The sequence below is a fragment of the Taeniopygia guttata genome, chromosome 3, assembly GCF_048771995.1.
Source record: "Taeniopygia guttata chromosome 3, bTaeGut7.mat, whole genome shotgun sequence".
NCBI lineage: Eukaryota > Metazoa > Chordata > Aves > Passeriformes > Estrildidae > Taeniopygia > Taeniopygia guttata.
Genome location: NC_133027.1, coordinates 66,960,042 through 66,972,970, shown reverse-complemented (window position 1 = coordinate 66,972,970; position 12,929 = coordinate 66,960,042). Strand labels below are relative to the sequence as shown.

Genomic DNA, 12,929 nt, shown 5'->3' with positions numbered 1-12,929 from the left:
TTCAGTGCATTTTCTTAAATTATTAGCAGGCATGTTTCTGTTCCAGATCTCTGCCTAAAGCTGAACCCTAAGAACATGAGTCTTGCAGTGTATTCTGATTTCCTTGTATTTTGTGAACTGAAGATGTAGATTCATGCAAACTTAATTTCTAAGAATTATAAAACAAAAAGTTTTGTTGCCTTGTTATTTCACTCAAACAGTGACAAAAAATTTGCTTGGAGTAGTATTTTTTTTTTTATCAGTAACATGATACATTTGACTAAATATCTACTTATATCAACCTACCTTTAATTTCATCTTTCTGCATTTCTTTCAGTTCCTGAACAAGTAAAGACTCACTCTCAGTGAGTGGCCAACTATCATGCAACACAAATGCCTCTATTGAATACTGGTGAGACTGTGAAAGAAAATGCAAAATGCTGAAGTCATAACAATTGCAGCAAGCATTCAAGACCTGCAGGTTAGTAAAGTGCCAGCTATTGAATTCAGCAAATAAAATACATCATTAATTTACAAGCTTGCACATAAGCATTCACAAGAAGCTTAAAAAATTAATGTTAATTCCACAGATCTTATTTTAATTCCTGTGAAGTTAAACAATTACTCATGTGTTTATCAAGTAAAACTAAACTGGGCTACACAATAAGGAGCTACATTCCTGTAAGATTTCCATGTAACTTCCTTATGTATGCCATGTACTAAAACAAAGACTTTTGTCTTTGATTTTAAGACCTTCTACAGGGCTTTGAACCCTTGTACTAGCACTCAATAATGCCTTAATTTGAGGTACAGGTGACAGGGTCCACGGGCTGTTTTAAACATTATCTAAACTGAATTAGAAATCATTATATTTAGAAACTGTTTTCCAAAGTTCTAGGGCCAGTTCTGAGTCAAAGAAACAACTTTGGAGTTTATTTCTCAATAATTTTTGTTTTCTTTATTTTGTTGCAATTGAACTCAACTATCAAGAAAAAAATCACAGCAGAAAAACATGTGGAGACGTAAAACAAGAACTATTTCAGAAAGTATACCCAATTTCTCTAAAATAGACAATACTAAATGGCATCAAGAAAAAAACAATGGTTTGACATTAGCCTCTCATAAACCTGGCTTGAGTAGCAGATATTATGTGTCTGTTATTAAAGCTTGCAGCTGACTGGAAACAGGTGTTTCTCTTTGAAAACTATTACAGATGATCTTCTATAATATAGTATTTCAAAGAAAGCTCATATTGAAGCATCAAAACTTTAATTTAATTTCTGGCAACTTTTGATCTTTATGTGCAAGTTATGCTATACTTGTATTGCATTTGCCAAATGAAGAACACTTAAAGATAGAGTAAATCACCTCAATGTAAAACCCCCTAGTTATTTAGTCATTCATACATGTATATTGTCCTTTTTTAATCACCTCATTCAAAAGCTATCAAAAATCTTAATTTGGGATTTTTGTTTTACCCCAGGACAGAAGATCTTTCCACATGTACCAAATGAATTAACAATAACCCTTTCACTGTTTGTTTTCTTTTTTTGTTCTTCCCAAATCCCAGTTATTAACAAACTCTTACTTGTTGTGGACTTCCAACATTATTTTCAAAGCTTTCTGAGACTGAAGATTCATCTATTAATATCACTGAGCATTCTTGTACCAGGTCTGTCTTGGAAGAAGTTTTGCTGTCCTTTGATGAATTACTACTTCCTTTTTTTAATTGTCCAGTTTCTAATCCCTTCACTGTGCTCCTCTGAATAATCTGTAGGTTTTTTACTGCAAGATAACAAAAAAAAAGGTCCTGAAATTCTATGAATTACTGGTATGAGGTAAACACATGTTCTCAGAAAGTATCAGAAAGAATTAACATCGTCCATTTTCTCATACTGGACTATACTCACAAGCTTCCAATTAAAATCATGCTTATTCCAAATACTACCGTGATTTCATTTCACATGCAAATCAAAAATATCTTCAAAGGAAACAATGAGAAATTTAAGACTGTTGTTGCTGTTAATAAAGCATATAATTTCTCCCCTCAAAACCCACGCTTATTTCCTGCACTAACCATCGCAGCACCATGCTATACACTACAAAATACAGAGAGTCTTGTGTGGGATCCCTTTGTGGCTAACCTAATTTAATAAATTGTGTAAAAGTGGATGAAGGGAAGAGGGGCATTGGCCACAGTTTTGACACTGCATACTCTTATAGAAGTATATCTCTTTGTGCCAACCTGAAACAAAGATCATAGCTAATGTGAGCTGAAAAAGACCCAGTCTTGAAAGGAGATATAAAACTATTTGTGATCTATCCTTTATCAATGTACATAATTGTCACCTAAGGAAGATGTTATGTGGAAAAACTGTGAAAACCAGAATGTTCTAAAGGCCTGGCACAGAAATATTAACACAGAAAATATAAATTTGTTTTCATTTCTAATGCCATTGAAATGTGTTATTTTGCCTGCATGTCTACAGAGGAAGTAAAAAGGTATTGCAAAGGTGAACATCTCATAGAAAATTGAATAAGGACAAAGAATAACACCTCTGAGGAAGTAGTTTCACTTGTATTACACTAACCATCACCTGTGTTACACTGGACCATCAGCTAGGAAAAAGATATTATTCTGACTTCACTATGGACAAGAGGCTTTACTCCTCCCAGGGTTCATTGTATAAAAAAAGGATGACACTGCATCATGGCAATACTTTGAAGGAAAAATGCACCCTTTCATGCATGTTAATGCAACATCCAGGAAATTCACAGGAAGTGGCAGGACTATTAGACATCAGATTCAACAAAATTTAATGCTGGTGTGTCAAAGAATAAATGCCCAATTAGAGTTTAATTTTGCCCCTAGAAACTCAAATGGAACCAGGAAAAATTGTTTCTTATGAAAGCCAATTGTCATTAATTATTTCCTATTGCCTCTTTCCCCTGAATAAGCCAGTGCTTCCTGTTCCTAAGAAAAGCAGAAGTTGTCCGAAAATCAAAGACCTTGCAGAGATGGTCTCTTAAAGAGGTCTCAAACTCCTAATCACAAGTTCTGAGTTGCACTTCTGCATTGCATTCAGAATCTTTAACACCAGAGCCACCCCTATTGCTGTCCCCGTGGCCAGGAAGCCTGTGAGAGAAATGTGAGGGAAGACAATACTTGGTTTCTTCTAAACCATTTCTAGGGTGCTGCAACTCTCTGGCTGTTATTTTGTAAAAGGTATGCCTAAGCCAGCCTGTAACTGTGGAATAGTTTCTCACTCAGCTGCTGCTGAGCTTTCTAGGTATCAGTTAACATCCCATGCTGTGAAGGTGAGAGTAGATGTAGTTCATAGTGGTTAGATTACTAGGTCTTTCACCAGAAGGAACCAAAATCATGAGGCTTTCACTCAACAGAAGTGCATTTGGATGAATAAGAATCAATATCCACAGATCCGAGCCTTGAATAATAGACATCTGTAAGAAAACCTGTTTCAAAGAAACAATTTGTATTCCAGATGGAAGAATAACTACATAAAGACATTTTCTAATTGGCATAAATTGCCTTTAGGTTACCATTTGCAATATTTGCATAAAGGTTTCAAGTCAGGAATGATCTTCAGTGCCTGTCTGAGCATGGTTAGCAAGGGCCAGTGGATCTAATTTACAAAAGGGTAGCTTTAAAGCAGTGAGGCCACCTAGATGTACTCACTCAGACTCAACAGATGGGTGAGCTCTACTCCAGGATATGTTGTGTCCGGGCTGTAGGAGATGTGTGCTGCCCTCTGCAGGACCTTACCTCTACCGAGCAAGACAGGTAGAGTTCAAGGGAGGTTGAATTCTTTAGGCTACAACTGGTTTTCATGAATGCATCACTATTCTCCTCTTCTCTCTCTCCTAAGCCTGAAGAGCTTGAGTATTGAACAATTCTATAAAGATTTTCCCAGAGGAAGATCCTGCCATGTAGATAATTCCTCTCAGAATGGTGGAATCCTCCATAAGAGTCAATCTGCTTCCTTTGCAGGAAAGATCACTTGGAAAAGCTCCCCAAAATACAGACATAGCCAATAATTTTCGCAATGGTCACCAGGTGGAGCTGGAACACTAAGTTTTTGTCTTACTACATACAAAACTATATGTCACTTTTGGTTTTCCTAAGCTCTGGATAGAAGAAACTTCTACCTACCTCACTTCCATATTCAAACAAATATCTGAAAGATATTTTTATACTTCTTAACAGGATTTTATCAGACTGTTACTGTGGAAAATAAAAGGATTGTGAGCATTCACTTGCCCATCTGTACTTAGGCAACTGCTGTGCTTGTATCAACAAAACAAACAGTGGTTGCAACCTGCGTGTCAATATGTAAGTCCTTTCTTGTCAAGCAAATGTTCAAGATCCAAGTAATATGCTACATCTCAGAAGAGGTAAATGTATTCAAAATCAGTTGGTTTAATGTAGTTTTTGAGCTGTAAAAGACATTAATAGAACAGCTGTGACTGGAGATGAATTAACAGGTCGTGGGTGGGCAGGGAGATAATGTTTTATTGGTGATGGTTGTGCAATAATGTCACTTAAGAGAATTCTGGCAACACAGTGATCTGCCCTGAGAGGCAGAACATGTGTGGTAGTGAATAAGTGTCAAATTTAGGAATTGTATGTGGCTTAACTAACAAGGTTGGTGCCAGTGGTATAGTATAGCAGTGTTTTGTTTATTCTTATTCTGAGAAAACACATTTTTTACAGAAGGAATCTTGTTGCATTCAATGTCAGTTGTCCGAATCTTCACCTGAACTTCGAATCAGTATTTCTGAGTGTTTCTATATTGTTATTGTACACGCCATAAAACACGTTTGACCAAAGAAACATGCTTTTACAATGCCATAGATCAAAAGCCTACTGAACCTAGAGACACTCAGTAGACTGGGTAATACAATACTCTCATATTGGTTCTACTGAGTACATTTCCCAATATTTTCATTTAATTTGGATACTATGAAAGATTCTACACGAAGTATCTTCGTGATATACAGGATGCATATTAATAGGAAAAGAACTTCACTGTTAAGGCCCGTTGGTCTAGTGTCATAGAAATATAATAGTAAAAAAACCCCAATAAACAGTAACAGCTTCATAGTCATTCATCCAAAATGGCAACTCTCTGTATACTCACACACACTTAATGAGCATCAGAATATTCATTTCAACTTCAAATATGGCCTAAAATCATAACAGGATTTTAGGGCTACCACTGCTAAATAGACCCTGATTCAAAAACCCTCCTATTTTCAACCAGGTTAATGTATCAGGCATTTCACCAAATAATCCAAAGTGGATTAAAATAATTTCAAATTAGCAGAAATTATTTGTATCATTGCACATTAGAGCTAGAATGTTTGTGTCTGCTTTCTGAGGATATTTTGCAAAGTTCTCACACATGTGTCCTGGTAGACTGGCAAAACCAAAACACCACTTCTAGTTATTTTGCCCCATCCTCTCCCTTTCAGCATTTGGTGAAATTAATTTCTCTTCTCTGTCACTTGATTGTGCCTTTTAACTTATTTCAGTCTTCAGACTATCACCTTTGCAAGGAGACAGTCTCCTGAAACAAAGTTTCTCCTTCACTTTACAAAAAGTAACTTGGTGACTTACTGCCATTACTGTTATGTTGATCCTAAGCTGAGCTATTTTATACTTTCCTCTTTCTATTTCCACCAGTCTACCATTAAGTTTACTAGACCACTTTCACATCCCAAAACCATTAACCAAAAATAGCTACTGATTATCTTGGTAACTCAGACAGAATCATGACAGGTTTTCTCTGACTTCCTTTAAAAACCTAATATTTTCATTGGATGAATGACATTTTAAGAGCATGGTCTCCATAGGATTAAATTTTTTTTTATATTTCTGGTAATAACAAAGTGCAGTTGAGACAGAATCAAGCTGTTTCATAAATACTATTAAATTAATTTTTTTCCCATAAAGCATTGGAATTTCATATTGCACATTATGCTAAAGGATCATGTTTGGAAACTCCAGAGTTTAAAAGAGTGGAGGTGAGCAGAAGAAATATAACGCTATTCTGGGCTTTAGCAAAGCAATAATCCAGTATTGAACAATTTGTCTTTGCCTTGGGTTCTCAATATGCTTAAATAGGCAAACTCAGATTTATAGAAGAGTTATTATTTAGAAGTTTTCATAGAAGGACTGAAGACTTTAATATCTTACATAACTTGTGCGTAGTAGTCTTGCTGGAGAGTACAGTAGCAGACTTGTTGGCTTATAAACATCTGCTTTATTTTAGCAAACTTGTAATTCTTATGAAGAATTAATTGTAAAACTGAAACACAAGTATAATGAATAATTCAAAATAGCACACAAATGAAATGGAATCGTTTGATTTAGAAGTGAAACATATAGAAAACAGGAAAACAAATGTAGATTATCAAAGAAGATGGCATGGCAGTTGCCTCTAAAATCAATTAAGTATAAAAGAAGTATAATGGAGACAGGCAGATGGCACTTAATTTTTGTTTAAAATTACCTGAGCACTACAGAGTCCATTGTTGAAAATATGTCTAAGAATTATGTACCTCATTCAATTGTACTTATTGGTTTTGAACAGTGAATGAAAGGTTAGTGAAAAGAGTAGGGAAAAATAGTATTTTCCATTATAATCTACAGTTACTGTAAGAATGTATATCCTACAGTGAATAAAATTATTAAATATGGCATGCAATACTTACACTGGGAGCTCAGAAGTGATTGATTACTCCAGAAATTAAAAACTGGGATGACTGCATTGCCCTTTCCAATGATACTTGTAATTTCCTTCTCATTATCTAGGACTTGTAGTTTAATGAGCACGTCTGAATTAGAGGTTTGTACCTGCAATGTAGCAGTATGTGGTGCTCTGACCTTTACAAAATACCTAGAGAGGAGGAAAAAAATATAGCAATATAATCAACTATACCTGATCATTCTTTTTATGAAAGTACCTAAATGTTGTGCTGAACTGGAAGCAAACACTTAAAATTGAGTTACAAATCAACTGTTTTCCTGGAATCTGGTGGCTAAGCTTCCTGTAGTGAAGTTTAATGCAGTGAATCAACAAAAAAAGCAAGTGCTGCTGCTGAAAAATTGGGTGGTCTAGCTATTTTTTTTTTTATTGCCTTATAAAATGTCCAAATTGACATTTGACTGCCTACTGTCCTTTTTTTGTTGAATATCTTTAGTCAGACTAAGGAACTGTATCATTACTAAAGTACCTGGGGCGGGGGGGAAAAATTATTTGCTTTCAAAAAGGCAGGGATACATCCTTTGATAGCAGTAGTTACTTTGGTCAGCTTAAAAGACTGTGGCATTAAAAACCAGTTGAATTAGATTCCGAGGACAAAATTCAAATAATTGTTATGTTCAAATAATTCAAATAGTTCAATAGTTATTATGTTGCAACCCATTTATTTATGCATTGTATGATTTTTGTCCATAAATTCAAATTGTTATGACTAATCTCACCAAACAAGCAAAGAAATAAAAACAGACAAAAAATCCATCACCTGGACTTTGGCACATTTGGAGCTAAAAATACGTTTGGTTTTTTTTTTAAGATTGGTAATATCAGGAGAGGGGAAAGAATGAAAATCATCCAGAGAGTGCTTACAAAATCTTAGTGCATTTGTTTTGTTTCCATTATGTGCTTTCTTTGATTATATTTAAACTGCCTCCTCTCTTAAAGAGACTTGTATCCCAAGAATAATCAGTTGGTTTGAAATATTGAAAAAGCTTTCAGGAATCAAGAGAAAATGTTTTAGAATTAACCTTGAAAATATACACATTTAATCAGCTCTAAGCACAGGGCCTGTTTTAGTGCAATGTGTAGGTCTTTGTGAAAAAACTGAAGTATAGCAATTTAGGAATGGTCAGTTCTGAACTCAGAATGGATTTTAAAGAACTTTAATTAATTAAAAATAATTAATAAAAACTAAATCACATTTGTTAAATATATTCTCCTAAAAGAATCAGCATGCTAAAACAAAACATAAATAAATTTTTTTGCCAACATTGAAAGATGGAAATTGGTCTGATATATTGAGAAAAAACATGTTTTAATATGTGTTTATTCCCCAAAAGTAGTATGGAATTTCAATAATTGGCATATGGATAAGACAGAGCTTACAGAAATGCAAAACACTGAATTTTGATTTTCAAGTTACAGTCTGTGTACTTCACACCTCTTCTTCATTAAGTATTGGCAATATTTCTGAAATAACACTTTCAATCAAATGTTAATTAGATAGCCCATAACATTCAGATATTTGCATCAATATTCTCCCCTTCAAAGAAAGAGGAAAGAACACATTTTTCTGGTAGGGATGACCGATATAAAACCCAGAATGTATTCATTCCTCTCTCAGTATTTACCTAAACAGTAGGAACTCTTTGTTGGGTATGTAATACTCCTTAAACTGTAGAGTAGAATAGGTATTATTTACAGCTGCACGAGAGAGAACTGGAAGGGCACTGTGGGAGCTGATGAAGCGGAGCTTCCATTTGCCACCTGCCACAGGTTGGTTATCAGTGTGGGCTTCAGCCACAAAAGTGTATCCTTTCTGAAAGGGGAAAAAAGTCATTTTTACATGGCAGTAACACTACTCAAAAGGCACTCTAAGACTACATGCAACACACTTTTTGTCCATTACACTTATTGATATAATAAGATGTCCTTCATCAGCAAGAATCTTATAACTCCAGTCTATTCTAACTTACGGAGCACCTCTTATTTTAGTAATTTATATTTGGCAACAAGTTACATGGCAAGTCAAATCCAATTTCATCCAACTGGAAAGATGGCAGGTTGTTTTAGGGACAGATACAACCAAAGTCATTTTCTAACCAAATTATTTGATGATTTAAAATGCTCCTTCATGCTTAGGCAGTGTGAATGTAGGAGCGGATGAGTTTGCTGTGTGGAAATTTAGAGATCAGATTACGTCAGTCTTCAAATTAACATCTACCCTAATTTAATAATGCCACTGCAGATATAGCATGAAATGACAAGATATTAATCTTATTTTTATTAATATATTAAGAAAAAATATTTCTAGTATTAGAAAAATCAAGTAAAAAATAGTAAAAAAAATGTGACACACAACTAATAAGGCTGATGCAGATTTAGGTGCTCTTTATGAATCCTGAGAATAGGTATATGATGAGCTAGGATATAACATAAAAAGATTCAAACTTTGATTAACTTTTATTTGTGGAAATGAAGGCAATATGAATGTGAATACTTGAAAGGCAGAGGCAAGAAAAAGGGATAGAAGGAGTGAAATGGCCACGTGTAATGTTGCAGGGGAACTCAGAATTAAGTCCCTTTTTCATGTAGTCTAACTAGCCCTACTAACTCCCTATTTCAATATTAAAATTTCATGTTCCAGCGCAGAAATAGTCCAAATGAAAATTCTTTGAAAGGCTCTATTTCTTTCAGTCCTCTTCTAAATTGCATTTAAAGAAATCAGCATTTACCAGCAAAAAGAGCTTTGTTTAAAAATCCTTATAATAAATAGGGTTGTGATTTCAGAACTATCCAATAATCCAGGGCTGTGGCTCTATGAATACTGAATTTTTATAATGAAAGTAAAATAAATTATTCATTATTCCAATTTGTGCAACTGTAGCAGTAAGGCACTTTACAACCTTTAATCACCACAAAGTAATAGCAACCACTCAGAGTAACCATTCAGGAGAACTCACTTATTTAAACATCTAGTTAAGCACAGACTCACAAGCCCCTCTGTTCCTATCAAGTATACCTGGAATCAGAGAAGGACTTAGCCAGATATTTAACTGCTTTTTGACAGCATGGGATGCATGAGAAGAACAAATTCTCACCATTTCTCTTTGATACCTATCTATAAAGCTAATGTTATACAATCTTAATGTTCACTAAAAATATTCAGAAAATTCAGACTGAGGACCAAAAGTTTGTTTGAGTGAGCACTTTGTGAATACTACAAGCAACTAGAAAGCACAATAACTGAATTTTGTGTCTGGTGAGAGGATCAAGTCACTACTAAGAAATAAGAAAACAGATGTCAACAACCCCATTAAATGTATGTCTCATAAATAACCTTCAAAAGGCTTCACTACTTACTTAGATATCCTGTTATAATTCACTGTCTCTAGAATCAGAAAGGATTGTTTTCTAATATACCACCGAAATTAACTTAATGGCAAAGTAAGATGAATCCCTTGTGTCCTTCTATGTCTAGTCAAGAGAAATAACTGAGCAGTGTCCTTGCTCAAATAGACTTCTATTTTCTAGACTATATATGGTGGTAGTGATGATTTCTTAAACTCTTATCTATGTAGGTCAGCTGAAGCTTGAGTGATTATCTCTATCCTTTTCTACAATCTGTTCAAAAGACTTGTGAATAATAGAGTAGAATTAAAAAAAAAAAAAAAACCACCACCAAGAACTAAAACAAATTCAACTGTATCCGGAGTAGAAAAAAACCACACAAAAAAATTTTAATGCAACCTGAAGAATCCAAATAATGCTAGCAAGTACCCAATTTCCATCTAGGTTGTAAAGTCTGCAAAAAGAAGACAGATTTTATTGCTAGTGTACAGATTTTATCTTTATTGTCAATCATTCTGAAATGAACTTTAATGTGTTCCAGAAGTGTCTCTGCAGCAGCGTAACAGTATCTGTTGACAGAATCCCTTTTTATTTCTGTTGTAAATTGCTAAGTCATAGTTTGGAGGCAGAACTGGTAAGTGTATTTTTTTTAAATGACTTTTTATGTAATAATACTGACAGTTCAGAATTCAGGCATACTGAATAATTTCTTGCTTGATGACTATCATGACATTGTTGACTATTTTTTACAAAATACTGTTACAAAAAATGTAACAGATTAAAATAATACCATTGTGTTTACTAATTACAAATGTCTTGTCAAAGCATCAATAGAGCTTTCAAGAGCATGTGCAGATCCACTGAAACAATAATCAGCTATTTGGAAATGGGAAGAAACAAGCTAAATTGTAAAGCATAAGGTTATATCTTTACTGAGGAACTCGAGAACTCAGTGACTGAGAAATGCAAAAAGAACAAGTAGAAAAATACAGCATGCCTGCACAATTCTGCTTTAATACTCTAAAAATCACTCTTTACTGCTATAAACCACATTTAATATTACAAAATATCAACCATTAGTTTAGCAAATAGTAACAAAACTGTGGGTTTAAGAGAGGACTTCTTCAACAGGGAAGAGCAGGAATCCAATGAAAAGGGCCATTTTCATTAGTAATTGACAGAATCACAGAGGCTACTGTGCTGTACCCATGGGAAGAAAATACATGTCCTTATAGTTCCTTATGCAAAATTTTATGACCACAAGTTAAACACTGGCACAAAGTTTACTGTGCTCAGTGTTATGCATGATGAACAGGAAAAAAAAGCCCAAAACAACAGCAGCTGGAAAGAGTACAGAGGAAAGAATAATCAAAAGCTGACTAATAAATATTCAACACAGTAGATCACTGATGGTCTCTTTTCAAACTTGCTAATAAAGAAGTGTGTGCTTTTAAGTAGAACACTATGACACAGCTAAAAATTTTCACAGAATTTGGGCATTTGTTATTATTTTTAAAATTACACTTTTCACAACAACTTCTTGCATTTACCTTGTTTTTGGGATAAACATGAGGTGTCACTTTGAAAAAGGCATGTGGAATTTCCTCCTGTGTGTCATTATCAAGAACATGTAGTCTACAGGAAGGGATAGTAGTAAACACATTTGTCAATATAAACATGTCTTCTGGGACAATAAATATTTCTCTAAAAAATAAAAATTAAATTATATCATAATTATCTTCCCAAATAAAAGGATATGTGCAATACAAAGCAAAGAATATTGCCATGGTTTAACCCCAGCCAGCAATTAAGTACAATGCAGCTGCTCAGTCACTCCTCACATTCAACCTACCTGAGGGAAAGAATCTGAAAGAAAATATAAATCTTGCTTTAAGAGCAGTTTAACAACAGAAAAAAAATATATACTAATAAATATTCTAGTAGTATGAATATTTTTAATGATTAGGAGAGGGAGAGGCATAACAGAACCAGAACAGTAACAAAAGAAATGAATGATGATCAATACAACTGGTGTCCACCCACTGACCAATGCCCAGCCTGTTCCTGAGCAGCGATCAGTCCCCTTTCAGGCAATCATCCCCCAGTTTATACACCGAATGTGACATTCTCTGGTATGGAACATCCCTTTGGCCACTTCAGGACAGCTGTGCTGGCTGTGATTCCTCCCAAATTTTTGTGCACCTCCTCACTGGCAGAATGTGAAACACTGAAAAGTCCTTTGCTTGGGGTATGCACTCAACGACCAAAACATGAGTGTGTTATCAATATTGTTATCAAACTAAATCCAAATACATTGCACTCTACCAGCTACTAGGAAGAAAATGAAGAAGAAATTAAGAAGAAAATTAACTCTATGCCAGCACAAGCCAGAACAAGTACATGCCAGAATTTAAGGAAAGCAGACAGGTTTTTAAGCAGGTTAGTGAAAAACCAGAGTGTTTTACTACTCCCCCATAAGAGTTCTAAGGGCTCTGTGAAACTCACCTGAAAACCAGAAACCAGGCATTTGGTGGTTGATCTGCATATGTTACTTCATATTCGGTGAAATACATCTTACACCATTCATCTTCATAACAAGGAAACTTTTCAATTGAATTACAATTTATTTTAAATATTTCTCTGGAAAGCAGAAAACAAGATAAATACTTCAATCTAATCAGGATGGCATATATATATATATATATATATATGCTAACTTTTACTTATGCTGATCATGAAGAGCACTTCTTTGTGCATGAAGGTAAAACAACATAAAATGTGTTACTAATGTATCTCTAGTAGTCTTGTTCACACTTA

General features: G+C 34.5%; 1 protein-coding gene across 2 annotated transcripts in view; it reads right to left on the bottom strand.

The window, feature by feature from the left end:
• The window catches only part of ADGB (androglobin), a 104,881-nt gene that overhangs the window by 15,460 nt on the left and 76,492 nt on the right, over positions 1-12,929 (bottom strand). For both annotated transcript variants that reach the window (XM_030268170.4, XM_072927050.1), the window contains 6 exons: positions 12,618-12,752; positions 11,663-11,816; positions 8,393-8,580; positions 6,715-6,899; positions 1,568-1,764; positions 286-397 (listed from right to left, as the gene is read on the bottom strand). In XM_030268170.4, coding sequence (XP_030124030.4) covers positions 286-397; positions 1,568-1,764; positions 6,715-6,899; positions 8,393-8,580; positions 11,663-11,816; positions 12,618-12,752 — 971 coding nt within the window. The remainder of the gene's footprint in view (positions 1-285; positions 398-1,567; positions 1,765-6,714; positions 6,900-8,392; positions 8,581-11,662; positions 11,817-12,617; positions 12,753-12,929) is intronic.